Genomic DNA, 27,894 nt, shown 5'->3' on the forward strand with positions numbered 1-27,894 from the left:
TAATCAAGTCTGGCAACTCCAACCCCGATTCCAGTGATTTGTCACTTACCTTCCTGCACTTTTGATAAAATCAGTGTTTTATCTCCCAGTTCTTTGAATGCGGAGCTATGTATAACCCACACTTACACCACTGATTGACAGCTTCCTGTGTGCACTGTGCATAGGCAGAAAGCTGCCAACCAGAGGTAAGGGTGAAGTTATACAGAGCTCATGAATATGGAGGAGTATGAATTTTTAAAATCGGGAAAGGCAGGGCAAGTCAAATTTTTTTAAACCTTTTTAGTGCCCATAGATCACTTGTACCTGCAATCATCTATGTACCGATACTTCTCTTCTGTTGTATGTAGCACTAGGAGATGCCGACTGTATAACACAGCCGACATCTGCCTAGAAATGGTGCAGGATCAACGCCACAACCTTGCACCCGGTGTGTGATGGACGTTCGTATACATCACATGTAGAGAAAGGGTTAATAAGCTTATTCTGATGTACAAACGCATTAAATGTCCTTGGTAAGAAGACAATAAACCAAATGGTACAAGCAAAACGAATGATTCTTCAAGAAACAGCATCACTCTATATCTCTGACTGGTTGTGAAACACTTAAAATTGTGGCTGAGCTGTAATACCCGGTACAGCCTATGTCTAATGGTGGCGCTGTTTTCTCTAATCCTGCTCCCCTCCTCTATTGATGAAAGAATGGAGAACTCGGCTACGGCAATACAAGTTGAACATTTAATAAAGGAACGAAAAGATGAACAACATACATAAAAGGAACGGTCGCAACGTCAACACTGCCATATTTTGCACCCAAGGAAAATAATGCACAAGATACGGGAACAGAAGAGACCAACAAGGAAACCCCACCATATGCGGAGTTACATACTCCTAACAGGACATGAAAGAGTCCCCAGACGTGGGTTGTCCTGCCCCAAACTAAACAGTCCATGATGTGAAGTCCTTCCTATACATCTGGTACCAGGACACCGTGGACTTGGTCATCTGAAGCCGGTGTGATGCTAGGAGCATTGTAAGAACAGTTGGACCTCCTTCGCCTTGTATCACTGGTGGATACATTTTCTTGGATGGTGGTGGTACACAGGGTTCTTCTCCTGTTCTTCCTGGCCAGGTTCGGCTCTTGGTAGCCGCTCAGATTTTCCTTGTTTGGGCTGTGAACGGTATTCTCCAACGACAATGCAGAGCTCTCCTCACGCCTCTTAACAGAACTCAAAGACTTCCTCTTCCCGATGGTTTCACTTTCTTTGTTCTCGGCCACCCAAGACAAACCGATGACCCCGGAGTCTCTACGCAGTCTCATGCTACGTCTCACCTTCGGTTCTTGAGGTGGGAACCATAGAATGTCATCGATGGGAAGACAGAAGTCGCCTATGGAGGAGTCTGAATGAGGCACCATAGCAGGACCGTGTTCTACAAGAGTATTTTGCTCATGGTTTGCAGGAAGATTGTTGGACACTTGATGGATTCTTGAGGACCTTCTAGACCTTTTGTGCTCAGAAGTGATAGGCAGTACAGAGGAGCTGGTGGTTGTGTTTTGGTCCAAGGATAATACTATGGTTCCTTGCACTGGTTTATGGGAAGTGTGGTCAGCATCTTCTAAAGCTATGGAAGGACGGGACACACTGCGACGTGTGGAAGAACGACGCTTGGCATTTTTGGTCTTACTTCTCTTCTCCTTTTCAAAGCTGGTGGAAAGACCATTTGTAGCTAGTTTGCTAAAGTGGCTTGCTACCCCCATGCTAGATGGAGACTGAGGGCATTCACCTTGAGAGGTCAGGTCTAAAGCATTAGAAGCAGGAATGTTTTGGATCTTTTCCGGAGATCCACTCTTGGTGACTTTCATGTCCTCCAGCGTTGCTTCATCTGGTGTCTCAGCATCTTCTACAATGTGAACTGGTGACGTTCCTGGCTCCTTATATTCAAGATAGTCAGATGCAACTTGGGTTTTGACCTCTTTACCAGCTTTGGGAACCATTTCAAAAAAATGTTTATGTACAGCTTTGCCTAGCATAAGGGGGGAAAAAAAAAAAAAGTCAAAATCCCAGTATAGACCAGCATGCAATCTACAGTACCAAAAAAATAAATGGACTGCCGTACCCTGTGGAAGGTCCGATGACGTGAAGGCAGGTGGTGTGGGGACAGACTCCGGGAGCTCCAGGATTGGGCTCAGCAGAGGCTTCTTGGATACGACTTCTCGCTCACTATACACCGGCTTCTCGACAGACTTCTTGGATTTCCGGCCTTTTTTGCCTTTTCCCTGGGGAGCCTTTACCTGTGTGTGAGAGGTCACATAAAGAGTGCAGTCTTACCATTCTAATAACCAGTTTACAAGGTTCTTCTAGATTACATATTTAAGACTGAGACTAGCTATTGTCTGTTTTTTTGTTCTCCAATTTCAAGATCCCTGTCGCCATAGACGTATGAGGGCTTGTTTTGGGTTAACGCTGAAAATGGGAGTAAAATTTATATTTTTTGTATTAAAAATAAATAAACTTGAGGGAAAGTAAGAGATAGATGTTGCTGGGGCCCTGTGGCTGCGTGCGGGCCGCCGGGGCCCTGTGGCTGCGTGCGGGCCGCCGGGGCCCTGTGGCTGCGTGCGGGCCGCCGGGGCCCTGTGGCTGCGTGCGGGCCGCCGGGGCCCTGTGGCTGCGTGCGGGCCGCCGGGGCCCTGTGGCTGCGTGCGGGCCGCCGGGGCCCTGTGGCTGCGTGCGGGCCGCCGGGGCCCTGTGGCTGTGTGCGGGCCGCCGGGGCCCTGTGGCTGCGTGCGGGCCGCCGGGGCCCTGTGGCTGCGTGCGGGCCGCCGGGGCCCTGTGGCTGCGTGCGGGCCGCCGGGGCCCTGTGGCTGCGTGTGGGGGTGTCGCCATTGATCTGTGGGTAGGCGGACTATGAAGGTGTCACAGAACGCGGTGTCTCGGCTGCAGGTGCATTGAGCAGACTGCTGGCTCCATTGAATCCCGCTAGTTGACGCAATGAACTTCAGGAAAATGTCCGCGGAGGCAGCGCCATTTTTTTTGAAGTTCATTGCCTCAAAGGCGGGCGATTCAATGGAGCCGGCAGTCCGCTGAATGCACCCGCCACCGAGACACCCTGTCCTGTGACACCCTCGCAGCCCGCCCACAGATCAATGCCACCCACCGCGACACCCCCGAGCGTGTCCTGTAACCCTGTCCCTATTAGTGATGTATCGGTCTCGAACGATCAGACACAAAGATCTGGCTCCCTGTTGTGACTTTTCGTCGCTGAAACCCCGCCCACCCGCATCTAAACCCCGCCCACTACGCAATCTAATTGGTCCCTTGTAAGTGTGAGGGGTTTAGCCGCGGGTGGCCGTGGTTTCAGCGACGTCACTATAATCTTAAATATGTGTTCACCTTGGGGTGAGCACATTTAATAAGGAGCCAAGAACGATCCGAATGAGCCGACTCTTTTTGGTGGGAACCGGATCCCCAAAAAGAGCCGGACTGCCCATCACTAGTCCCTATGACCCCGCTCCACCAGTAAGCCATATCCGTTTTGTAAGACGCACCCCCATTTTTGGGGGAGAAAAGAGCGTCTTACAAAGCGAAAAATACGGTATATAGCTCAGTTTTGAGAAACGTGGAACGACTCCTTTTCACGGCAGCGTGGTGGACTAGAAGGTCTACCTCCTACTTTGATAGGAAGATCATCCTCCTCTGTCTGCGGAAACTGAATAATCCACACACATTAACGCAACCTCCTGACACCGGATTTCACTTTTAAAAGACATAGTTACCCCTTTGTGCACTTGTCTTCCTTTTTAAGGAAGGGTTAGAGTAGATCTGTCATGGGCATACCCTCTCCTATTAGTGACAAGTCCCTATGGACATCATAGTTATGGGTCCGCAGTATTTATTTATGAGCAGGGTGCCCACCAACCAAGGTCTGCCCCATCACCGATTACTGATGATCTCCGTGCATCCACCTCAATGGTTGGTGAGGAAGGCAGGAGGACCGAGCTGTCTCATAGCTACCAGGAAAGAGTCACCCTGAAACCGTATTCTTTTCTTTCTTTTGGAATAAGTGGATTGGGTTCCTGAAACGTCAGCATGGTGACCCCAACATGATGAGCGGAACCAGCGCTGCTGTTCCCTCCACAGATCCGAGCGATCGTGTGATTGCCAGGTCACTTATGTTTGAGTTTTCCCACTGGTTTCAGGAAGATCCCACTTGACTTGCTTAGTACCGTGTAGAAGAGAAGCAGAGGTCGGACCCCCCGGCACAGGTTAGCTGTGCTAATGGACGTACCTGGACTTTGATGATCACAGGCTTCCTGGATCTCTTGGCCGCCACTTTAGCGTTCACCGTTGAGCCGTTACTTTCTGGGGCCTCCTCACTGTCACTCAGCTGTGAACAAGCCGAGCATTAAACCAAATCACACCAAACTTTATCACCGTTTTATTTTACAGATAAGCAGTTATTATTTTACCCACAAACTGCGCTGCCACAAATATAACTGACGATTTCTTATTCTGCCGTCATACAAGCCCGTAGACTTAAAAGTGGTTGTGCGCTGCCCGTCTTATACCCAACCCAACCTCAGGTGCAGGAGATGCTTTAGTCATCGGACGCCTGGCAGGTATTGTGCACATTTTATTAATCAGTACAGGACATGTTCACGATGCCCGCCAGATGTGCAATTTTTCCTGCATATAGGGATACCACATGTGGTGAAAAACTACTGTTTGGGTGCGCGGCAGGGCTCGGAAGAGAAGGAGCGCCATTTGACTTTTGGAACATAAAATTGTCTGGAATAGATCGGACACCATGTCGCATGTCCATGTACACTGATGCGCTTAAACACTAGAAACCCCCACAAGTGACCACATTTAGAAAACTAGACCCAAAAGGAATTTATCTAGATGTTTGGTGAGCCCCTTGAAACTCCACAAGCTCTACAAAATCATATAACGTTGAGCCGTGAAAATGAAAAAACAAAAAAGAGAATTTTGTTACTTACCGTAAATTCTTTTTCTTATAGTTCCGTATTGGGAGACCCAGACATTGGGTGTATAGCTTCTGCCTCCGGAGGACACACAAAGTACTACACTCAAAAGTGTAGCTCCTCCCTCTGAGCTTATACACCCCCTGGTGAGCAGACCCAGCCAGTTTAGTGCAAAAGCTGAAGGAGAATAGCCACCCACAAGTAGAACAGAGCAAGAGCCGGAACAACCGGAGACTCTGTCCACGACAACAGCCGGTGATAACACGCGGAACAAGAAATTGCCAACAGGCAACAGGGAGGGAGCTGGGTCTCCCAATACGGAACTATAAGAAAAAGAATTTACGGTAAGTAACAAAATTCTCTTTTTCTTTATCGTTCTTTTGGGAGACCCAGACCATGGGACGTTCCAAAGCAGTCCCTGGGTGGGAATAAACAGAAAAACTAAGAAGTAGGCAGAACCTAACTTCACAAAAGGGCGACAGCCGGCTGGAGGATGCGTCTGCCCAAGCTCGCATCTGCCGAAGCATGAGCATGCACTTGGTAGTGCTTCGAAAAGGTGTGCAGGCTAGTCCAAGTGGCAGCCTGACAGACTTGTTGAGCCGTAGCCTGGTGCCTGAAAGCCCAAGAGGCACTGACAGCTCTGGTCGAATGTGCCTTGATCCCCGGCAGGGGAGGCACCTGAGTACTCTGGTAGGCGTCCGAAATGGTCGATCTAATCCAACGGGCTAAGGTCGGCTTAGAAGCAGAAAGGCCCTTGCGCTGACCTGTGGTTAGCACAAAAAGAGAAGTGCACCGCCTAAGTGCAGCGGTGCGAGACACATAGATCCGGAGAGCACGCACCAGATCCAGAGTATGCAGGGCTTTTTCAAAGAGATGAACAGGAGCCGGACAAAAGGAAGGTAGGGTAATGTCCTGGTTAAGGTGGAAAGGAGAGACCACCTTAGGAAGAAAGTCCGGAGTCGGACGGAGAACCACCTTGTCTTGATGGAAAATTAAAAAAGGTGACTCCGAAGAGAGCCCAGCCAAATCCGAGACTCTCCTGAGGGAAGTTATGGCCACCAGAAAGGTCACTTTCTGTGAAAGACGATACGAAGAAACCTCCCTAAGAGGCTCAAAGGGGGGTTTCTGCAAAACCGTGAGCACAAAGTTAAGGTCCCAGGGATCCAAGGGCCGCCGGTAAGGCGGAATGATGTGAGACGCGCCTTGCATGAAGGTGCGGACCTGAGCCAGCCGAGCGAGACGCCACTGGAACAGAACTGACAGAGCTGAGACTTGTCCCTTGAGAGAGTTGAGGGACAGTCCTAGCTGCAGACCGGACTGTAGAAAAGACAGAAGGGTCTGCAAGGAGAATGGCCAAGGGGGATGGTCGGTAGAGCGACACCAGGACAGGAACATTTTCCAAGTCCTGTGATAGATCTTAGCAGAAGAAGACTTACGGGCCCGAGTCATAGTGGAGATGACTTCAGGAGGAATACCAGAAGCCGTCAAAATCCAGGACTCAAGAGCCACGCCGTCAATTTGAGAGCCGCAGAATTCGGGCGGAAAAACGGACCTTGCGAGAGTAGGTCTGGACGGTCCGGGAGATGCCACGGCATCTCTACGGACAGATGGAGCAGGTCTGGATACCAAGCTCGCCTGGGCCAGTCCGGAGCAATGAGGATGACTCGACGGTCCTCCATTCTGATCTTGCGCAGAACTCTGGGCAAGAGAGCTAGAGGGGGAAACACGTAGGACAGACGAAACTGGGACCAGTCTTGAACCAGAGCGTCCGCTGCAAAGGCCTGAGGATCGTGGGAGCGAGCCACGTAAACCGGAACCTTGTTGTTGTGACGGGATGCCATTAGGTCCACTTCCGGAGTGCCCCACTTGCGGCAGATTGACTGAAACACTGCCGGATGCAGGGACCACTCGCCACTGTCCACGGTTTGACGGCTGAGATAATCTGCTTCCCAGTTTTCCACGCCTGGGATGTGGACTGCGGATATGGTGGACTTGGAGTCCTCCGTCCATTGAAGGATGCGTTGAACCTCCAACATTGCCAGGCGGCTGCGTGTCCCGCCTTGGTGATTGATGTAGGCAACCGCTGTCGCGTTGTCTGACTGGACTCGGATGTGCTTGCCCGCCAACAGGTGGTGAAAGGCTAGGAGAGCTAGAAGCACAGCTCTGGTTTCCAGCACATTGATCGAGAGGGCTGACTCGGACGGAGTCCAGGTGCCCTGCGCTCGGCGGTGGAGACATACTGCTCCCCAGCCGGATAGACTGGCATCCGTGGTGAGGATCACCCAGGACGGGGCCAGGAAGGAGCGCCCCTGAGACAGAGAGAGGGGCCGAAGCCACCACTGAAGAGAGCTCCTGGTCTGTGGCGACAGAGCCACTAGCCTGTGCAAGGAGGAAGGCCGCTTGTCCCAACAGCGGAGAATGTCCAGCTGCAGAGGACGCAGATGGAACTGGGCAAAGGGAACAGCCTCCATTGACGCCACCATCTGACCCAGCACCTGCATCAGGTGCCAGATGGAATAACGGCGGGGCCTCAGCAGAGAGCGCACCGCCAGTTGGAGGGACTGCTGTTTGATCAAGGGCAACTTCACAAGTGCCGGCAGAGTCTCGAACTGCATCCCTAGGTACGTGAGCCTCTGGGTCGGAGTCAGAGTGGATTTGGGCAGATTGACAAGCCACCCGAATTGGGCTAGAGTGGCGAGAGTGAGCGAGACACTCCGCTGACAGTCTGCGCTGGATGAAGCCTTGACTAGAAGGTCGTCCAGGTAAGGAATCACTGCCAACCCCTGGAGGTGCAGAACCGCAACCACTGCTGCCATGACCTTGGTGAATACCCGAGGGGCCGTGGCTAACCCGAAGGGGAGAGCCACGAATTGGAAATGTTCCTCTCCGATTGCAAAACGTAGCCAACGCTGGTGTGAAACTGTAATTGGCACATGCAGATAGGCATCTCTGATGTCGATGGATGCCAGGAAATCCGCTTGGGTCATTGAGGCAATGACTGATCGCAGAGACTCCATGCGAAAATGCCGCACCTGAACATGCTTGTTGAGAAGCTTGAGATCCAGGATGGGCCGGAAGGAACCGTCCTTTTTTGGGGACTAGGAAGATATTTGAGTAGAAACCTCTGAACCGTTCCCGGGCGGGAACCGGTACAATTACTCCATTGGCCTGCAAGGATGCCACGGCCTGAGAGAAGGCGGCGGCCTTGGAGCAGAGGGGAGTTGACAGAAAAAATCTGTTTGGCGGGCTGGAAGAGAATTCTATCCTGTAGCAGTGGGAGATGATATCACGCACCCACTGATCGGAGACGTGTTGAAACCACACGTCGCCAAAGTGGGAGAGCCTGCCACCGACTAAGGACGTTGCTGGCGCGGACAGATAGTCAAGAGGAAGCTGCCTTAGTGGCAGCAGCTCCTGCGGTCTTCTGTGGACGCGCTTTTGTGCGCCAGCTGGATTTTTGATCTTTGGCTGAGTTAGTGGACGAGGCCGAGGGCTTAGAGGACGACCAGTTGGAGGAACGAAAGGAACGAAACCTCGACTGATTCCTTCCCTGGACAGGTTTCTTGGTTTTGGTTTGTGGCATGGAAGTACTCTTCCCGCCAGTAGCCTACTTAATAATTTCATCCAGCTGTTCACCGAACAGCCTGGACCCAGCAAAAGGAAGTCCAGCAAGGTACTTCTTTGAGGAAGCATCTGCCTTCCACTCTTGAAGCCACAGGATCCTGCGGATAGCGAGGGAATTAGCCGAAGCCACCGCAGTGCGGTGAGAAGCCTCCAGCATGGCAGACATGGCATAGGATGAAAAAGCTGAAGCTTGGGAAGTTAAAGCAACCATTTCGGGCATAGATTCCCTGGCGAGGGAATGCATCTCCTCTAGAGAAGCAGAGATGGCTTTGAGAGCCCACACTGCTGCAAAAGTTGGGGAGAACGAGGCCCCTGCCGCCTCATATACAGATTTGGCCAGAAGGTCAACCTGGCGGTCAGTGGAATCCTTAAGAGAGGTGCCATCAGTCACTGATACAACGGTCCGGGCTGAGAGTCTAGACACCGGGGGGTCTACCTTTGGTGAATGAGCCCACTCCTTGACCACCTCAGGTGGAAATGGAAACCGGTCAACAGAACCACGCTTTGGGAAGCGTTTGTCAGGACAGGCCCTAGGCTTGGACACAGCGGCCTGAAAACTGGAGTGGTTAAAGAACTCACTCTGTGTTCTCTTAGGCGAGGTAAACTGGTGCTTTTCTGCCAGATAGGGTTGCTCCTCTGATACTGGCGGATTGAGATCCAGTACAGAATTAATAGAAGCAATAAAGTCACTAAGATCTGAGTCACTTTCGGACAGATCAATGGGGCACATGGAGTTAGCCTCCGAGCCCCCTGTAAAGGCATCCTCCTCGTCCTGCGAGTCAGCTCCTGAATCAGAGCCGCGGGACGAGGAAGGAGAGGGAGCCCTGCGTCTCCTTTTAGGAGGACGGGGTCTGGGACCAGATGATGAATCCTCTGTGAGCTCCGCTGAGAGAGCCCTAGCAGCAGAAGCACCCTGTGAAGGGGGCTGATGCATGTTCAGCAAAGTCCTGGACAGCTGTCCTATGGAGTCGGCAAAAGACTGGGAGATAGAGCTAGAAAAGGATTCTACCCAAGCCGGGGGTTCAGCCACAGGGACCGGAGCAGCCTGAGAGACCACTGGGGGGGCGATTCCAGGCTGAGGCATCGTCAGGTTAGAGCAGGCATCACAATGTGGGAAGATGCTCGGTTCAGGAAGCAGGAGCTTACATGCAGTGCATACTGAATACAGCTTTGGAGCCTTGCTCCTCGTGTGAGACATGCTGCTGAATTGGGGGCTCTGCCAGAATGACCCCCAGAGAGTATATACAGAAGGTCCACAACCGGAGGTTGTGGCTTACCAGACCGCTGGAGCGGTTTGTGTGCCCTCCAGATCCCAAAGCCCGGACCCCCAAGCACCTCAGCAGGGATGCTGCAGCCAGCGCTGATCGCAGGGAAGAACGCTGAGAAAATGGCGCCGGAGTGAAGAGAAGGGGCGGGACTCACTCTGAGAGCGGGATCTGGAGGGCCATAGAGACCTACAGAGGAGGAGACATGAACTCAGTGAGGAGTGTCTCTCCCCTGTGTAGAACGGCCGCTGGGCGGAGCCGCACTGTCCCTCTGCATGAATGACATGTGAGGGCAGTGAAACCGAAAGTAGGCCTCCGGCGAAGCCGGGGCCTAAATTTGAGCGGTGCGGCCGGCGCGCAGGCACCATCGGCGCGGTTCTCAGGCGACAGCCAGAGAACCCGCCGGAAATGTCACAAAAAACACTCAGCACGCTCTCCCACAACAATAAAGTACAAGGGACCCCCATATATAACCGTCTCAGGTACTTAGCTTGCTGAGACGCAGGGTTCCAAGTCCCTGGGGATGAGTGCTCCGGTCCAGCAGGATCCTGAAGGGCTGCGGATGGAGACCGGTCTCCTGCCAAGCATGGAGAACCGTGCTGGCTCCCACTTCAAGCCAGAGCCCAGGAGGGATGGTGAAGGAGCACGGCATGTAAGGCTCCAGCCTTGGAATCAACCTTAACAGCACCGCCGACACAGTGGGGTGAGAAGGGACATGCCGGGGGTCCAGGCTTGGACCCGCTTTTCTTCAAACTCTTTCCAAAAATGAAAAATCAGATGAGAATGCATGTGTGGATGTATGCCTCCTGAACACAAAGCGATAAACTGGCTAGATCTGGTTCTCCAGGGGGTGTATAAGCTCAGAGGGAGGAGCTACACTTTTGAGTGTAGTACTTTGTGTGTCCTCCGGAGGCAGAAGCTATACACCCAATGTCTGGGTCTCCCATAGGAACGATAAAGAAATTGTAGGTTCACATTGAAGGCATCAAAACTATGAATTAACACATGTGGAATGAAATACTTAAAGTGTGAAACAACTGAAAAAATGTCTTATATTCTAGGTTCTTCACAGTAGTCACCTTTTGCTTTGATTACTGCTTTGCACACTCTTTGCATTCTCTTGATGAGCTTCAAGAGGTAGTCACCGGAAATGGTTTTCCAACAGTCTTGAAGGAGATCCCAGAGATGCTTAGCACTTGTTGGCCCTTTTGCCTTCACTCTGCGGTCCAGCTCACCCCAAACCATCTCGATTGGGTTCAGGTCTGGTGACTGTGCAGGCCAGGTCATCTGGCGTAGCACCCCATCACTCTCCTTAGTCAAATAGCCCTTACACAGCCTGGAGGTGTGTTTGGGGTCATTGTCCTGTTGAAAAATAAATGATGGTCCAACTAAACGCAAACCGGCTGGAATAGCACGAAGCTCCAAGATGCTGTGGTAGCCATGCTGGTTCAGTATGCCTTCAATTTTGAATAAATCGCCAACAGTGTCACCAGCAAAGCACCCCCACACCATCACACCTCCTCCTCCATGCTTCACGGTGGGAATCAGCCATGTAGAGTCCATCCGTTCACCTTTTCTACAAAGACACGGTGGTTGGATCCAAAGATCTCAAATTTGGACTCATCAGAATAAAGCACAGATTTCCACAGGTCTAATGTCCATTCCTTGTGTTCTTTAGCCCAAACAAGTCTCTTCTGCTTGTTGCCTGTCCTTAGCAGTGGTTTCCTAGCAGCTATTTTACCATGAAGACCTGCTGCACAAAGTCTCCTCATAACAGTTGTTTTAGAGATGAGAAGGTGTGTCCAAACCTTTGGTCTGTACTGTGCATACAGTATTTATTGGAATAATATTTTTTTTTTATTCCCACCTTTTTACGTAGTCCCAGGATAGGACATTAACATTTATTACACAGATCACTGGTATAATGCATTGCCTATACATTGTAATACAATACTCCTATTAGTGTGACATGGACAAAACGCCTGTTAGACCATGCTACTGGCATGGTCTAACAGGCTTGCCATTGCCAGGTATCCCGGAGGTCATAATTTAGTTACCATGACAACGATCGGACCCCAGTGTTTACGCCATGGGGCAATTAGGTGGGAGAGGGACTGCCTCCTAAATGCGGTCATTGCTAATGATGGCAGAATTTACGGTGGTAAAACAGCCACGGGCAGTGCGGACACTGTCCCTGGATGTGACAGCTGAAGAGCGGCTATAACGTGCCGAGCGGTCACAGTTCCTATTCCCTGCACGATAGTGTACGTTTACGTTACAGGTCGTGAATGTCTACCCAACCATGACACAAACTTACGTCAAAAGTTGTGAAGGGGTTAAAGCCAACGGGGAGCTCCATAAATTATTGTTCTGACATTTGTCACTCTACATAGACATCCATGGAATTATTTTCCTAACCCACCCAAGGCACATCAGGATCTATGCCAGAAATGATCCCAAATGGACCGTCTGATCAATGTGTTGGTCAGACGGCATCCAAATCCAGAGGGCGTGTTCACACATGGCTGAAATTTCTAGGATAGAGAATCAGTTCCATTTATCTGACTGGGCTCATAGGATTGCATTGGTTGTAAAAGAAGGGAATTTTGTTTACTTACCGTAAATTCCTTTTCTTCTAGCTCCAATTGGGAGACCCAGACAATTGGGGTGTATAGCTTCTGCCTCCGGAGGCCACACAAAGTATTACACTTAAAAGTGTAAAGCCCCTCCCCTTCTGCCTATACACCCCCCGTGCATCACGGGCTCCTCAGTTTTGGTGCAAAAGCAAGAAGGAGGAAAAGTTATAAATTGGTTTAAAGTAAATTCAATCCGAAGGAATTTCGGAGAACTGAAACCATTCAACATGAACAACATGTGTACACAAAGAACAGCCCGAAGGGAACAGGGGCGGGTGCTGGTCTCCCAATTGGAGCTAGAAGAAAAGGAATTTACGGTAAGTAAACAAAATTCCCTTCTTCTTTGTCGCTCCATTGGGAGACCCAGACAATTGGGACGTCCAAAAGCAGTCCCTGGGTGGGTAAAATACCTCGTAATAGAGCCGTAAAACGGCCCTTTCCTACAGGTGGGCAACCGCCGCCTGAAGGACTTGCCTACCTAGGCTGGCATCCGCCGAAGCATAGGTATGCACCTGATAGTGTTTCGTGAAAGTGTGCAGGCTCGACCAGGTAGCCGCCTGACACACCTGCTGAGCCGTAGCCTGGTGCCGCAGAGCCCAGGACGCACCCACGGCTCTGGTAGAATGGGCTTTCAGCCCTGAGGGAACCGGAAGCCCAGAAGATCGGTAAGCTTCAAGAATTGGTTCCTTGATCCACCGAGCCAGGGTTGATTTGGAAGCTTGTGACCCTTTACGCTGGCCAGCGACAAGGACAAAGAGTGCATCCGAGCGGCGCAGGGGCGCCGTACGAGAAATGTAGAGTCTGAGTGCTCTCACCAGATCTAACGAGTGCAAATCCTTTTCACACTGATGAACTGGATGAGGACAAAAAGAGGGTAAGGAGATATCCTGATTGAGATGAAAGGGGGATACCACCTTAGGGAGAAATTCCGGTACCGGACGCAGACCACCTTATCCTGGTGAAACACCAGGAAAGGGGCTTTGCATGACAGCGCCGCTAGCTCCGACACTCTCCGAAGTGATGTGACTGCTACTAGGAAGACCACTTTCTGCGAAAGGCGTGAGAGAGAAATATCCCTCATTGGCTCGAAAGGTGGCTTCTGAAGAGCCATCAGCACCCTGTTCAGATCCCAGGGTTCTAACGGCCGCTTGTAAGGAGGGACTATGTGACAAACCCCCTGCAGGAACGTGCGTACCTGTGGAAGTCTGGCTAGGCGCTTCTGGAAAAACACAGAGAGCGCTGAGACTTGTCCCTTAAGAGAGCCGAGCGACAACCCTTTTTCCAATCCGGATTGAAGGAAGGAAAGAAAAGTGGGCAAGGCAAATGGCCAGGGAGAAACACCCTGATCAGAGCACCAAGATAGGAATATCCTCCACGTCCTGTGGTAGATCTTGGCGGACGTTGGTTTCCTAGCCTGTCTCATAGTGGCAATGACCTCTTGAGATAACCCTGAAGACGCTAGGATCCAGGACTCAATGGCCACACAGTCAGGTTGAGGGCCGCAGAATTCAGATGGAAAAACGGCCCTTGAGACAGCAAGTCTGGTCGGTCTGGTAGTGCCCACGGTTGGCCCACCGTGAGATGCCACAGATCCGGGTACCACGACCTCCTCGGCCAGTCTGGCGCGACGAGGATGGCGCGGCGGCAGTCGGACCTGATCTTGCGTAACACTCTGGGCAACAGTGCCAGAGGAGGAAACACATAAGGGAGTTGAAACTGCGACCAATCCTGAACTAAGGCGTCTGCCGCCAGAGCTCTGTGATCTTGAGACCGTGCCATGAATGTTGGGACCTTGTTGTTGTGCCGGGACGCCATTATGTCGACGTCCGGCATCCCCCAGCGGCAACAGATCTCCTGAAACACGTCCGGGTGAAGGGACCATTCCCCTGCGTCCATGCCCTGGCGACTGAGAAAGTCTGCTTCCCAGTTTTCTACGCCCGGGATGTGAACTGGCCGTGGCTTCCACCCACATCAGAATCCGCCGGACTTCCTGGAAGGCTTGCCGACTGCGTGTTCCCCCTTGGTGGTTGATGTATGCCACCGCTGTGGAGTTGTCCGACTGAATTCGGATATGCTTGCCTTCCAGCCACGGCTGGAACGCCTTTAGGGCAAGATACACTGCCCTTATCTCCAGAACATTGATCTGAAGGGAGGACTCTGTCGGAGTCCAGGTTCCCTGAGCCCTGTGGTGGAGAAAGACCGCTCCCCACCCTGACAGGCTCGCGTCCGTCGTGACCACAGCCCATGATGGGGGAAGGAAGGATTTCCCCTTCGACAGAGAAGTGGGGAGAAGCCACCACTGAAGGGAAGCCTTGGCTGCCCGTGAAAGGGAGACGTTCCTGTCGAGGGACGTCGACTTCCTGTCCCATTTGCGGAGAATGTCCCATTGAAGTGGACGCAGATGAAACTGCGCAAAAGGAACTGCCTCCATTGCTGCTACCATCTTCCCTAGGAAGTGCATGAGGCGCCTCAGGGGGTGTGACTGGCCTTGAAGGAGAGATTGCACCCCTGTCTGTAGTGAACGCTGTTTGTCCAGCGGAAGCTTCACTATCGCTGAGAGAGTATGAAACTCCATGCCAAGATATGTCAGTGATTGGGCCGGAGTCAGATTTGACTTTGGAAAATTGATGATCCACCCGAAACTCTGGAGAGTCTCAAGAGCAACGTCCAGGCTGCGTTGGCATGCCACTTGAGAGGGTGCCTTGACCAGCAGATCGTCTAAGTAAGGGATCACCGAGTGTCCCTGAGAGTGTAGGACTGCTACCACTGCTGCCATGACCTTGGTGAAGACCCGTGGTGCTGTCGCCAGGCCGAAAGGCAGTGCCACGAACTGAAGGTGTTCGTCCCCTATGGCGAAACGCAGGAAGCGCTGATGCTCTGGTGCAATCGGTACGTAGAGATAAGCATCTTTGATGTCGATTGATGCCAGGAAGTCTCCTTGGGACATTGAGGCGATGACGGAGCGGAGCGATTCCATCCGGAACCGCCTGGTTTTTACGTGTTTGTTGAGCAGTTTTAGGTCCAGAACAGGACGGAAGGATCCGTCCTTTTTCGGTACCACAAACAAGTTGGAGTAAAAACCGTGACCCTGTTGCTGAAGAGGAACAGGGATCACCACTCCTTCCGCCTTCAGAGTGCACACCGCCTGAAGAAGAGCATCGGCTCTCTCGGGGGGCGGAGATGTTCTGAAAAATCGAGTCGGAGGACGAGAGCTGAACTCTATCCTGTAACCGTGGGATAGAATGTCTCTCACCCATCGGTCTTTTACCTGTGGCAGCCAGGTGTCGCAAAAGCGGGAAAGCCTGCCACCGACCGAGGATGCGGTGTGAGGAGGCCGAAAGTCATGAGGAGGCCGCCTTGGGAGCGGTTCCTCCGGCGGTCTTTTTAGGACGTGACTTAGACCGCCATGAATCGGAGTTCCTCTGATCCTTTTGAGGCCTTTTGGACGAGGAGAACTGAGACCTTCCCGCGGGCCGAAAGGACCGAAACCTCGATTGTACCTTCCGTGGTTGAGGTCTGTTTGGTTTGGACTGGGGTAAGGATGAGTCCTTTCCTTTGGATTGTTTAATGATTTCGTCCAATCGTTCACCAAACAGGCGGTCGCCAGAAAATGGCAAACCGGTTAAGAACTTTTTGGAAGCGGAGTCTGCCTTCCATTCACGTAACCACATGGCCCTGCGGACTGCCACCGAATTGGCGGATGCTACCGCCGTACGGCTCGTAGAGTCCAGGACAGCATTAATGGCGTAGGACGCAAACGCCGACGCCTGAGAGGTTAAGGACACCACTTGCGGAGCAGATGTACGTGTGACTGCATTAATCTGCGCATGACAAGCTGAGATAGCTTGGAGTGCCCATACGGCTGCGAATGCTGGAGCAAAAGACGCGCCGATAGCTTCATAGATGGATTTCAACCATAGTTCCATCTGTCTGTCAGTGGCATCTTTGAGTGAAGCCCCATCTTCCACTGCAACTATGGATCTAGCCGCCAGTCTGGAGACAGGAGGATCCACCTTAGGACACTGAGCCCAGCCCTTGACAACGTCAGGGGGGAAGGGATAACGTGTATCCTTAAGGCGCTTGGAAAAACGCTTATCTGGACAAGCTCGGTGTTTCTGGACTGCCTCTCTGAAGTCAGAGTGATCCAGAAACATACTCAATGGACGCTTGGGAAACCTGAAACGGAATTTCTCCTGCTGAGAAGCTGACTCCTCAATTGTAGGAGCTGGTGGAGAAATATCCAACACCTGATTGATGGTTGCTATAAGGTCATTCACTATGGCGTCACCATCAGGTGTATCCAGGTTGAGCGCGGTCTCAGGGTCAGAATCCTGATCTGCTACCTCCGCATCATCATCCAGAGAGTCCTCCTGCTGAGACCCTGAACAATGTGATGAAGTCGAGGGAATTTCCCAGCGAGCCCGCTTAGGCGGCCTGGGACTGCGGTCCATGTCAGAGACCTCACCCTGGGACCCATGGTTCACCTCAGGAGCACTTTGCAGCTCCAAATGAGGGGGGCCTGGGGTCAATGATTGAACAGTGCCCGGGGCCTGAGTTACCGGTCTGGACTGTAAGGCTTCAAGTATCCTAGCAGACCATTTATCCATACTCTCAGACAGTTTGTCAGCAAATACTGCAAACTCCGTCCCTGTCACCTGGACAGTGGTAGCAGGTGGTTCCACCTGGGCCACCAGTAGCATAGGCTCCGGCTGAGTAAGTGCCACAGGGGGCCGAGCATTGCACACAATGAGGGTCAGTGGAACCTGCCGGTAGTATAGCCGCACATGAGGTACAGGTTGCAAAGTAAGCCTGTGCTTTGGCACCCTTGCTATTTGCGGACGACATGCTGTTGTCTCCTCTGAGTACAATCCAGGAGGGTATATAGCCAAAAATCAACAGTGCGACCGTACAGTGTAAATGTATAGCATATAAGTATATATATATATGTACACCTCCGGCACTCAGTGGGGCCAGCACCTCAGGTGCTGCTTACCGACCGCTCAAGCGGTTGTGTGATCACCAGCTTCCCTGCCTGGGCCTCCCAGAGCTTTCTCTCCTCTCCAGCATCAGAAGAGCTGACAGGAATGGCTGCCGGCGTTCTGTGGGGAGGAGGGGGCCGAGGGCGTGCCCTAGAAAGTGCGGGAATCTGGAGCCCCACTGAGCTGAATGAGGGGGGGAGGAGGATACAGAGTATGCTCCAGCCCTCAGCGCTGACGTTCTGTGCAGCGTCCCGCCCTTCCCCTGACTGACAGGCCTGGGGGCGGGAATATGCGCTACTAGGCCGCAAAAGCCGGGGACTAAAGTTATAAGCGCGGCCGGCATATAAGCGCGGCCGGCGCGCGGTAGTCCCCCGGCGCACTAACACACCCAGCAGTGCTGCAGTGTATATGGTACCCAGCGCTCCATGCGCGGTCCCCACGGGGACACAAAGTACCTCAACAGCGCGGCCTGCGCGGTAGTCCCCGGGCGCACTAACACACCCAGCAGTGCTGCAGTGTATATGGCACCAGCGCTCCATGCGCGGTCCCCACGGGGACACAGAGTACCTCACAGTAGCAGGGCCTTGTCCCTGACGAGTACTCTGCTCCTGTCCAGCAGATTCCCCAGGGGCTGCGGAGGGAGCCACGGCCTCAGTGCCTGGAGACCGATTAGGATCCCCACTTCACCCAGAGCCCATTAAGGGATGGGGAAAGGAAAACAGCATGTGGCTCCTGCCTATGTACCCGCAATGGGTTACCTCAACCTTAACAGCACCGCCGACCAGAGTGGGGTGAGAAGGGAGCATGCTGGGGGCCCTATATGGGCCCTCTTTTCTTCCATCCGACATAGTCAGCAGCTGCTGCTGACTAAGATGTGGAGCTATGCGTGGATGTCAGCCTCCTTCGCACAAAGCATAAAAACTGAGGAGCCCGTGATGCACGGGGGGTGTATAGGCAGAAGGGGAGGGGCTTTACACTTTTAAGTGTAATACTTTGTGTGGCCTCCGGAGGCAGAAGCTATACACCCCAATTGTCTGGGTCTCCCAATGGAGCGACAAAGAAATATGGATTTCTGCAAGACTCAATTCAATTAAATCTTAGAATAATTTAATCGGCAACAGGTTTCCTGTATGAGAAAATATTTAAAGCGAACCTGTCACCCGTTTTTCGGCCTATAAGCTGCGGCCACCACCACCGGGCTCTTATATACAGCATTCTAACATGCTGTATATAAGAGCCCAGGCCACTGTGTAGAACGTAAAAATCACTTTATAACGCTTACCAAAAAGGTCGCTCCGGGGCACCACAGTCAGATTAGCGTCTCCGGTGGCGGCGCCTCCCCTTTCGGCTGTCTTGGTCTTCCTCCTTCTGAAGCCAGCATGCATGACCGGCGCATGTGTATGACGTAGGATGCGTCATGCACACAGGCTTCAGAAGGAAGACGAAGATGGCTGAAAGAGGAGGCGCCGGCACTGGAGAACGCTCATATGGCCAACCGAGCGACCGTTAGGTGAGTATTATAGTGGGTTTTTTTATGTTCTACGCAGCGGCCTGGGCTCTTATATACAGCATGTTAGAATGCTGTATATAAGAGCCCGGTGGTGGTGGCCGCAGCTTATAGGCCAAAAAACTGGTGACAGGTTCCCTTTAAAGGCAATCTAAGAGGTCGCTCCCTGACGGCTTCTCCCCATCTTGCTCCTGATGACTGACTGCAGCTCTCTCTCTATATAGGAAGAGAACCTACCTAGGACTAGTTATCCTCTAATGATAATCTCTTGCTAATAAAACACTGATTGTATTGAAACAACAAAACGCTGCCAAGTAAGTGACACAATGCAGGATTTAGGCTCGCCACCCTTACTTCAGCTGCGCTCACATTACATAGCAAAAACCTGGCGACATTCTCTAAAATAAATTACTTGTGATGTTCATTGATAGTTAAAAATTATGTTTATCTCTATACAAGACCTCGTTTAGATGTGCATATAAAGAGGACAGGTTTTACCCCCCCAAGGACTGGGCGAAGAAGAAAAAAAAACAAACAAACAAAAAAAAAACACAACACAGCCTGCACTAGTCAGTCTCTTATGTATCTCAGATGAGGCTCGCCCATTCAAGTCTATGGGTGCGTAGAAAAACGTATCGCAGTACTGTAAGGCTCACATTTATCCTGCGCTCTACGCTGAGCGCTTACACCGGGGATTATGTGTAAATCTCTGAAAAAAATGTAATAGGGATCATCTGTGTGGCATCTGATGTTTTTGGATACATGGCCAGTATTATCCAAGGAAACTGTATGGTATCAGGTACATCTTCAACTAAGATATAAAAAAAAGAAATGGTCCCATGTGACGTGGATGGGAAGGGTTATGGAAGGTAACTAGTGTGGTCCTTCCCGTATGATCTGCGTTTACTGAAAGAGCCACGAGGCACTATTCTGAGCTCAATAAGAATCCGGACTGTACGTTGTTGCGTTACGGCACAGTCATCAATAAGACTGGCACATGGAGGAGCGGTGTCCCCGGGGGTCACCATCAAAGCAGAGAAGACCGAATAAAATACCTTCTGCTTGGCGGAGGAGCGAGTCTCCCGGTGTCCAGCAAATGAGACGTCCAAAGAGGGGGGAATGGATTCTAGAAGAACAAGATAAATGTCTTAGTGATCCAAGTACTTAATCTAGCAAGATATTAGATCGATATTTAGGCACTGCCTCACGTGGCCAATACATCTTGGGGGGTACCTAAATCACAGCCCCCACTGACACACAGCATAATACAAACTTATTAAGTTAAAGAAGTCTGACAGTGCCAGAGGATTTACAAGAGACCTATCTGATCCAGGGCTGCCTCGTCATGGCCGTCCTCCCTATTGCTCGCTAATTACAGAGATCGGAGTGGCCTCTGATCCCGGCAGGAGTGTGAATGTGTATTACAGCCGATGGAGCCCCAGTACCGAACAGTCAACGATAGGAAGACAAGACACCGAGTAATGCCCTTACCATACTATGGTGTGAGGGTGCTGGACAGGAGGAGGATGAGGAGGAGATCATGACGGGCAGCGAGCTGAATACTCCGCTATCCGCACTTACCATCTAAGTCTGGCTGTGTCCCAGTCTCCTCCGTAGCTTTGTTACACGAGGTCTCCTGGTCATGGGCGTCAGTGGAGCCGCTTATAGCGACGGCAGCTTCCATCTCCTCGTCAGGACTGGACTCCTCTGTTTGCCCTGAATACCAAATCAAGAATGGTCAGAACAGATTCATAGACGGCAAATTTACAAAGCAGCCGCACGCCAGGTACCATGTCTGTGTAATACAAGCAGCCGCGCGCCACGTACCATGTCTGTGTAATACAAGCAGCCGCGCGACAGGTACCATGTCTGTGTAATACAAGCAGCCGCGCGACAGGTACCATGTCTGTGTAATACAAGCAGCCGCGCGACAGGTAGCATGTCTGTGTAATACAAGCAGCCGCGCGACAGGTAGCATGTCTGTGTAATACAAGCAGCCGCGCGCCAGGTATTAAGCCGCTGTGTGCCAGATACCGAAGCTGTGTAATACAAGCAGCCATGTACCAGGTACTAATTCTGTAATATAAGCCACTGTGTGCAAGGTACTAAAGCTGTGTAATACAAGCAGCCGCGCACCAGGTACTAATTCTGTACTACAAGCTGCAGTGTGCCAGGTACCAAGGCTGTGTAATAGAAGCAGCTGTGCGCCAGGTACCAATTCTGTGTAATACAAGCGGATGCGTGCAAAGTACCGAGTCTGTGTAATACAAGCAGCTGCGTGCAAAGTACCGAGTCTGTGTAATACAAGCGGATGCGTGCAAAGTACAGAGTCTGTGTAATACAAGCGGATGCGTGCAAAGTACAGAGTCTGTGTAATACAAGCAGCCGTGTGCCAGGTATAGAGTCTGTAATACAAGAAGCCACACACCAGGAGCCACATATGTGTATGAAAGGCAGCTGCGCGCCAGGTACCTAGTCTTTATACACACCCGAACCAAACATACCTGGCAGCGGAGAGGACACAGGAGAGTCACTGGTCGCAGATTCATCATCAAAGCAAAGCGACAGCGGCAGAAAAGACTCCTCCTAGATAATAGCAAAATAATCAGTCATGTCATACCGGGGCTCATTAACAACTATCAGATAATAGCAAAAACCAGCACGGAGCGTATAATTTTAGCTACATTAAACCTACTGAAAGTGTATAAATAAAATGGCAACAGGAGTATGACCATTGTCTTTGTTAATAGCACACACGGACACTGAGTGTTAATACCCAGTTGTCAATTTAGTAATACATTTCCAGGAGGAATAACAGAGGAACATGGCAAATCAGAGATGCAAGAAGCGCTATTGCTGCACTCACATTACATATAGGTGCTCAGTAAAGCAGACAAGTCTGAACACCGCCCGTCAGGAGCTGGACAACATTCCCTCCTAATTAGTAACGTGCACTCCTCGTCCTGTCACCCACCTCATCTTTGGCATCAAAGTTGGGCTGTGGCATCACCTCGCAGGGGCTCTGGCAGGCAGACTGTTCTGCAGATAGAGAGGCATCTAGTGTATGGAAATTATACGGTGTACTGCCGCGACGTAGAGGGGTGTTGGCCGGCAGCGATTTGTCAAATAGCTCAGGGCTCAGCTCCCTCCCAAAAGTCACCCGCTTCTGGTGCTTCACTGCATCTTCAGATTTACTTTTAGCATCTGTCTTCTCCTCTTGGGGGGAAAGAAAAAAAAAGGAAAGAATGAATTTAGTAATGAAGTAATGGCCTGGCGGGACATGGCTGAAGGCAGCGGAAGCATGGCGCCAGAGCGGAAGAGGAAGCATGGCGCCAGAGCGGAAGAGGAAGCATGGCGCCAGAGCGGAAGAGGAAGCATGGCGCCAGAGCGGAAGAGGAAGCATGGCGCCAGAGCGGAAGAGGAAGCATGGCGCCAGAGCGGAAGAGGAAGCATGGCGCCAGAGCGGAAGAGGAAGCATGGCGCCAGAACGGAGGAGGAAGCATGGCGCCAGAACGGAGGAGGAAGGATGGCGCCAGAACGGAGGAGGAAGGATCGCGCCAGAGCGAAAGAGGAAGGATCGCGCCAGAGCGAAAGAGGAAGGATCGCGCCAGAGCGAAAGAGGAAGGATCGCGCCAGAGCGAAAGAGGAAGGATCGCGCCAGAGCGGGAGGGAGAGGATCGTGAAAGAGCGGACCGTACACACTGAGTATAGACAACCGATTGCCTCTGTGCATCAACACCAAGCTTTTCACCTCAATAATCCATCAGCTTTCCTATCTGCAGGTTCTATATTTTAATTTGCTATCCACTCTGAGCTGGTGGGAGTAGAATAGCTGCTGTGATGTCTCCTATACAGCGCACACAGAGGGATTCCTGCCCGTCATAAATTAGTTAGCAGACAGAAGCAACAGCAGTATGGAGAAAATGATACATCTGAGCGGTGAAGATGTGCCTCCAGCTCAGCGCCCTCTTTCTGTGTCTTCCTCAGCCCATTTCCTCACTCTGCTCCTCTCTGTTGTGACCGCACTCCGCTGGCCGTCAAGCCTTGCCTTGAGCAAAACTGATTTGATCAGTATTGGAGGGCTTTTGTGGATGGAGAGTTTAGGAGGCTTGGGATAAAGTGGCTTACAAGTGGAGAAAGAAGCAGATTTCTCTCAGAACATTTTACTACAATTTTTTTTATCGTCGTCTGTATTGACTTGCACCCATTCCCCACCGAATTTCAAATGTCAAAGCTTCTTACCATCGTCCATGGTTTCTGGTAATGGAATGAACACGCTGTACTCCTCTCTGTACCCGACCTGCAGAGGAGGGAATAAAGTGGAATAAAGGGACTGTCCAGGACAGATATTGATGACCCCTCCTCACGTCTCTGCAGACGTGTAGTGTCTGGAGCCGTGCTCTTTGGGCTCACTTACAGTAGCACATTGTAAAACCTGATCTGGGGAGGGGGGATGCTGTTTGGTGATGGACCTCTAACGAATCTGATATTGAAGACTATCGCTTACCGGGAAGTGGACGAAATCTCTCTTTGGAGTCTTTTTCAGCACAGGTTTGAGGACCGGTCCAGAGGAAGTTTCTGATATTAGTGGCACGGATTGTTCAGGTTCTGGAGGACTTAGGAGGAGATCTGTGAACATGACCTTTCGTTTACGGCTTCTTGATGAACTTTGGAACGATTGTGTCTCCTCAGCTCCCACCTCCACTGTCATGTGGACATCACAAGCATAAGTCAGATGAAACGGCCTACTATGACACCTTCACTAAGGTTTCCAATAGTCTACTGGTTACACAAGTTAGATCTTCTCATTGAGAGAGTAGGTGGTTATCAATATGGGAACTACAATAACGTTGAACAGAGATGAATGCAAAAGGCCCAGCTCAAGAGCAAAGATCGTCCCACCGAGTCCACCTAAAGAACAAGGAACATCTCACCCGGCCCACCTGAAAAACAAGGATCACCTCACCCAGGCCCACCTAAAGAACAAGGATCACCTTTAGGTGGGCCTGGATGAGGTGATCCTGGTTCTTTATGTGGGCCTGGGTGAGAACAAGGATCACCTCACCCCGACCACCTAAAGAACAAGGATAGTCTCCCCCGGCCCACCTAAAGAACAAGGATCGTCTCCCCCGGCCCACCTAAAGAACAAGGATCGTCTCCCCCGGCCCACCTAAAGAACAAGGATCGTCTCCCCCGGCCCACCTAAAGAACAAGGATCGTCTCCCCCGGCCCACCTAAAGAACAAGGATCGTCATCCCCGGCCCACCTAAAGAACAAGGATCGTCATCCCCGGCCCACCTAAAGAACAAGGATAGTCATCCCCGGCCCACCTAAAGAACAAGGATAGTCTCCCCCGGCCCACCTAAAGAACAAGGATCACCTCCCTCGGCCCATCTAAAGAACAAGGATCAGCTCACCTGGCTTCCCGGAGACCTGGGTTGCCAATCTTGAGCAGTCAGTTTCCTCAGTCAGCTCTGGCATACATTTCTGGAGATGCAAAACACAGAACAAAGATATGACTTCAATGGAAGTTAGAGGATTGCCTTCAAAAGACACTTTCCACACCGGATAGATCTCCACTGACATTAATGGGTTCCACTGAGTTTCCAACGCGAGACCTGGCCTGTGAACAGACCCTTACATACAGGAATGCACTAAATAGAATATGTCAAAACTCCGAGCCCAAAAGTCCCCTGTATACAATCTAGCTCCCTTCACTCGATGACCCTATAAAAAGGAAGGTGAATGGAGCGGTGGTCACACATGAGTCCAACTTCTCCACTCACATAAGGAACTTCAGAAGCCTTGTTCTCCAAGTCGGTAGGGGTCCCGGATGTCAGACACTTATCCTGTGAAGTAATAAGTATAATTAGTGACGAGCCCTTTAAGAACAGGTTATTTTTCCCTGTCTATGTTTTAACTGTTTCCCTGTTAAGGGCACATACATACTCGCAAGGAGGCACGTCAGTAGCCAAGCACATATGAGACGATCTGGCTACTAAATGGCCAGAACTTAGACTAGAGCTGTGATTTGGGTCTCGTTTTAAAGCTAGAAGTCATCAAATATGGTCCCTCAGACATTTGTAACATATCCATTGGATATTACAGGAATATCAGAAGTGGAAATACCCTTGGTTTCTTTTTGTTGCGCACCATAAGCGCTGATGAATGAAGAAGCCACAAATCTATGGTAAATAAGCAAGGATGGTTGACCTTAGGGAGATCAACATCCAACACCGTGGAGACCAGGGCTGTGGAGTCGGAGTCGGAGTCGTGGAGTCGGAGTCGGAGTCGGAGCTCATTTTGGTGGAGTCAGAGTCGGAGTCGGAGTCGGTATAAAATGCACCGACTCCGACTCCTAAAATATATAATAAATTGGGGACAGTCGTGCAATGCAGAATGTGCTGAATATTTTACTAAATAATAACATTTAGTATAATGCTTATATTTAAGTGAAAAATTTATTGTAGTACAATGTGAACATCAGACATTTAATTGTTTTTATGATACAATAATCAAGATATTTGGATAGAAGATAAAATATTTATTGGAATACAACTTTAGAACACAAAAAACTAATAAATTGTAAATATGTAATATATATATATATATATATATATATATATATATATATATATATATATATATATATACAGTGTATATACACACAAGATATATATGTAATCTACTGTATATTACATAGTGTATTACATATTTACAATTTATTACAGTTTTTTGTGTTCTGAAGTTGTATTCCAATAAATATATTTTATGTTCTATCCAAATATCTTGATTATTGTATCATAAAAATTATTAAATGTCTGATGTTCACATACACATATTCATGTACTACAATAAATTTTTCACCTAACTATAAGCAATATATGTAGGAGTCGGAGTCGGAGCCGGAGTCGGAGTCGGAGCCGGAGTCGGAGTCGGTGCAAGAGAATTTGAGGAGTCGGAGTCGGAGTCGAAGGTTTGGCTTACCGACTCCACAGCCCTGGTGGAGACACCATCACGTGTTTCTCAACGCAGTGATTCTAAACAAGAAAGCCTGTGGAGACACCATCACACGTTTCTCAACGCTGGCAGGAACACGTTTCTCAACGCTGGCAGGAAACTAGCCAGGTCTTTCACCGGGAAGGAACAACCACGGGAAGGGCAGTCTCCAGTCAAGGAGACCACCTATGCCAAACATGGTATCCATCCACAGACCGCTGTTTCGGGGTATTTGCCCCTCATCAGTATGGAGTAGGAAACTGGCTAGTGGGAGCACTAGTACTAGGCATTGCTCCCACTAGCCAGTTTCCTACTCCACACTGATGAGGGGCAAATACCCCGAAACAGCTGTCTGTGGATGCATACCATGTTTGACATAGGTGGTCTCCTTGACTGGAGACTGCCCTTCCCGTGGTTGTTCCTTCCCGGTGAAAGACCTGGCTAGTTTCCAGCCAGCGTTGAGAAACATGTGATGGTGTCTCCGCAGGCTTTCTTGTTTTACAAATCAATGGTAGACTGGCCGGGGAAATGGCCAGGAAAATAAGTAGAGAGAACCCTGCTGATCACAAAGAAGGGGTGGTCAAAGTTCAGGATCCAAGGGCTCTGGGTGTCTTTACATGTCGTCCCAGTACATACCAGTGTGCATTCCAATGGGAGTGATGGGCAGAACGTAACTGAAGGTTTGTGTGGAACACTGGAGACCCCTTGATTTGTAGCATCACACAACTTCATCCTTTTCTCTGGAGGCTCGGATACCCCCGCTACGTTATCTGTATACAGAGAAGAGCGTCATGCTTAAAAGAATGTAGCGCCAGCAATGTCACAGCGCTTTACAACTAAGAGCTTCATAAACAAACATAACAGTTATAGAAAATACAATAATTATAGCAAAAATAACGACGACCCTGCCCGTAAGAGCTTACAATCTACATTGAGGTTGGGGGGGTGACAAAGTACAGGTGTTTATTTACAACAAAGGTCCAGCCATCTGACAGAAATGGGGGATTGATAAAGGCTGCATGAGCCGGTCACCAGCCGGTCTATGTAGTGCTTATGGGTGCGGTGGAGAATTATGTTTAGAGAAGTGGTAAATGGGTTGTATATAAACAGACTTCGATTATGGAATGCGATAGGCTGCCCTAAACACGTGTTTTTAGGGAGTGTCTAAAACTGTGTGTAAAGTTGTGGGTAGTCCTAATTTCTTGGGGTAGAGCATTCCAGAGGCTTGGTGCAGCTCGAGAGAAGTCTTGGAACCGGGAATTGGGAGGGGTGGATTAGCATGGATGTTAGTCGAAAGTCATTTGCGGAGCGTAGAGAACGGGTAGGGTGATAGACAGAGATAGGGTGGAGATGTAGGGAGGTGCCGCACTGTGGAGAGCTTTGTGGGTGAGAACAAGCAACTTAAATTGGATCCTATAATGTACGGGCAGCCAGTGCAATGACTGGTGACTGGTGATAGATGACTGGCTGGAGCATTAAGGATGGGCTGGAGAGGGGAAAGTTTAGTGAGGGGGAGGTCAATTAATGGAGAATTACAGTAATCAAGGTGGGAGTGGATCAGGGCCACGGTGAGGGTTTTTGTGGTTTCCATGGTGAGAAAGGGTGCAGATTCTAGAGATGTTCTTCTGGTGCAGGAGACAAGAGCAGGCCAGAGATTGTATATAGGAGGTGAAGGAAAGATCGGTGTCAAGCATAACACCTAGATAGGGAGCCTGCGGCCTGGGAGTTATCATGGTACCGCACACAGAGGGAGATGTTGGGTTTAGTGAGGTTAGAAGACGGAGGAAGTAGAAGAGGTTCAGATTTGGAAAAGTTAAGTTTCAGATGGAGAGCAGACATGATGTTGCAAACTGCAGACAGTCACTTGTGTTCTGTAGTGCAGCGGGTTTGAAGTGTATAGTTG

The 27,894-nt window shown here is 50.5% G+C and overlaps 1 protein-coding gene across 3 annotated transcripts in view; it reads right to left on the bottom strand.

The window, feature by feature from the left end:
• Window positions 1–721: 721 nt before the first annotated feature.
• Window positions 722–27,894, bottom strand: part of CDCA2 (cell division cycle associated 2) — a 74,330-nt gene continuing 47,157 nt past the window's right edge. For all 3 annotated transcript variants that reach the window (XM_075346466.1, XM_075346465.1, XM_075346464.1), the window contains exons 5-16: window positions 26,628–26,761; window positions 24,779–24,841; window positions 24,410–24,479; window positions 23,500–23,696; window positions 23,235–23,292; window positions 21,967–22,208; window positions 21,497–21,578; window positions 20,574–20,708; window positions 20,048–20,118; window positions 4,285–4,383; window positions 2,116–2,290; window positions 722–2,022 (exon numbers count right to left, since the gene is read on the bottom strand). In XM_075346466.1, coding sequence (XP_075202581.1) covers window positions 965–2,022; window positions 2,116–2,290; window positions 4,285–4,383; window positions 20,048–20,118; window positions 20,574–20,708; window positions 21,497–21,578; window positions 21,967–22,208; window positions 23,235–23,292; window positions 23,500–23,696; window positions 24,410–24,479; window positions 24,779–24,841; window positions 26,628–26,761 — 2,384 coding nt within the window. In that variant the 3' untranslated portion in view covers window positions 722–964. The remainder of the gene's footprint in view (window positions 2,023–2,115; window positions 2,291–4,284; window positions 4,384–20,047; window positions 20,119–20,573; window positions 20,709–21,496; window positions 21,579–21,966; window positions 22,209–23,234; window positions 23,293–23,499; window positions 23,697–24,409; window positions 24,480–24,778; window positions 24,842–26,627; window positions 26,762–27,894) is intronic.

Source organism: Anomaloglossus baeobatrachus, chromosome 4 (genome assembly GCF_048569485.1).
Source record: "Anomaloglossus baeobatrachus isolate aAnoBae1 chromosome 4, aAnoBae1.hap1, whole genome shotgun sequence".
NCBI lineage: Eukaryota > Metazoa > Chordata > Amphibia > Anura > Aromobatidae > Anomaloglossus > Anomaloglossus baeobatrachus.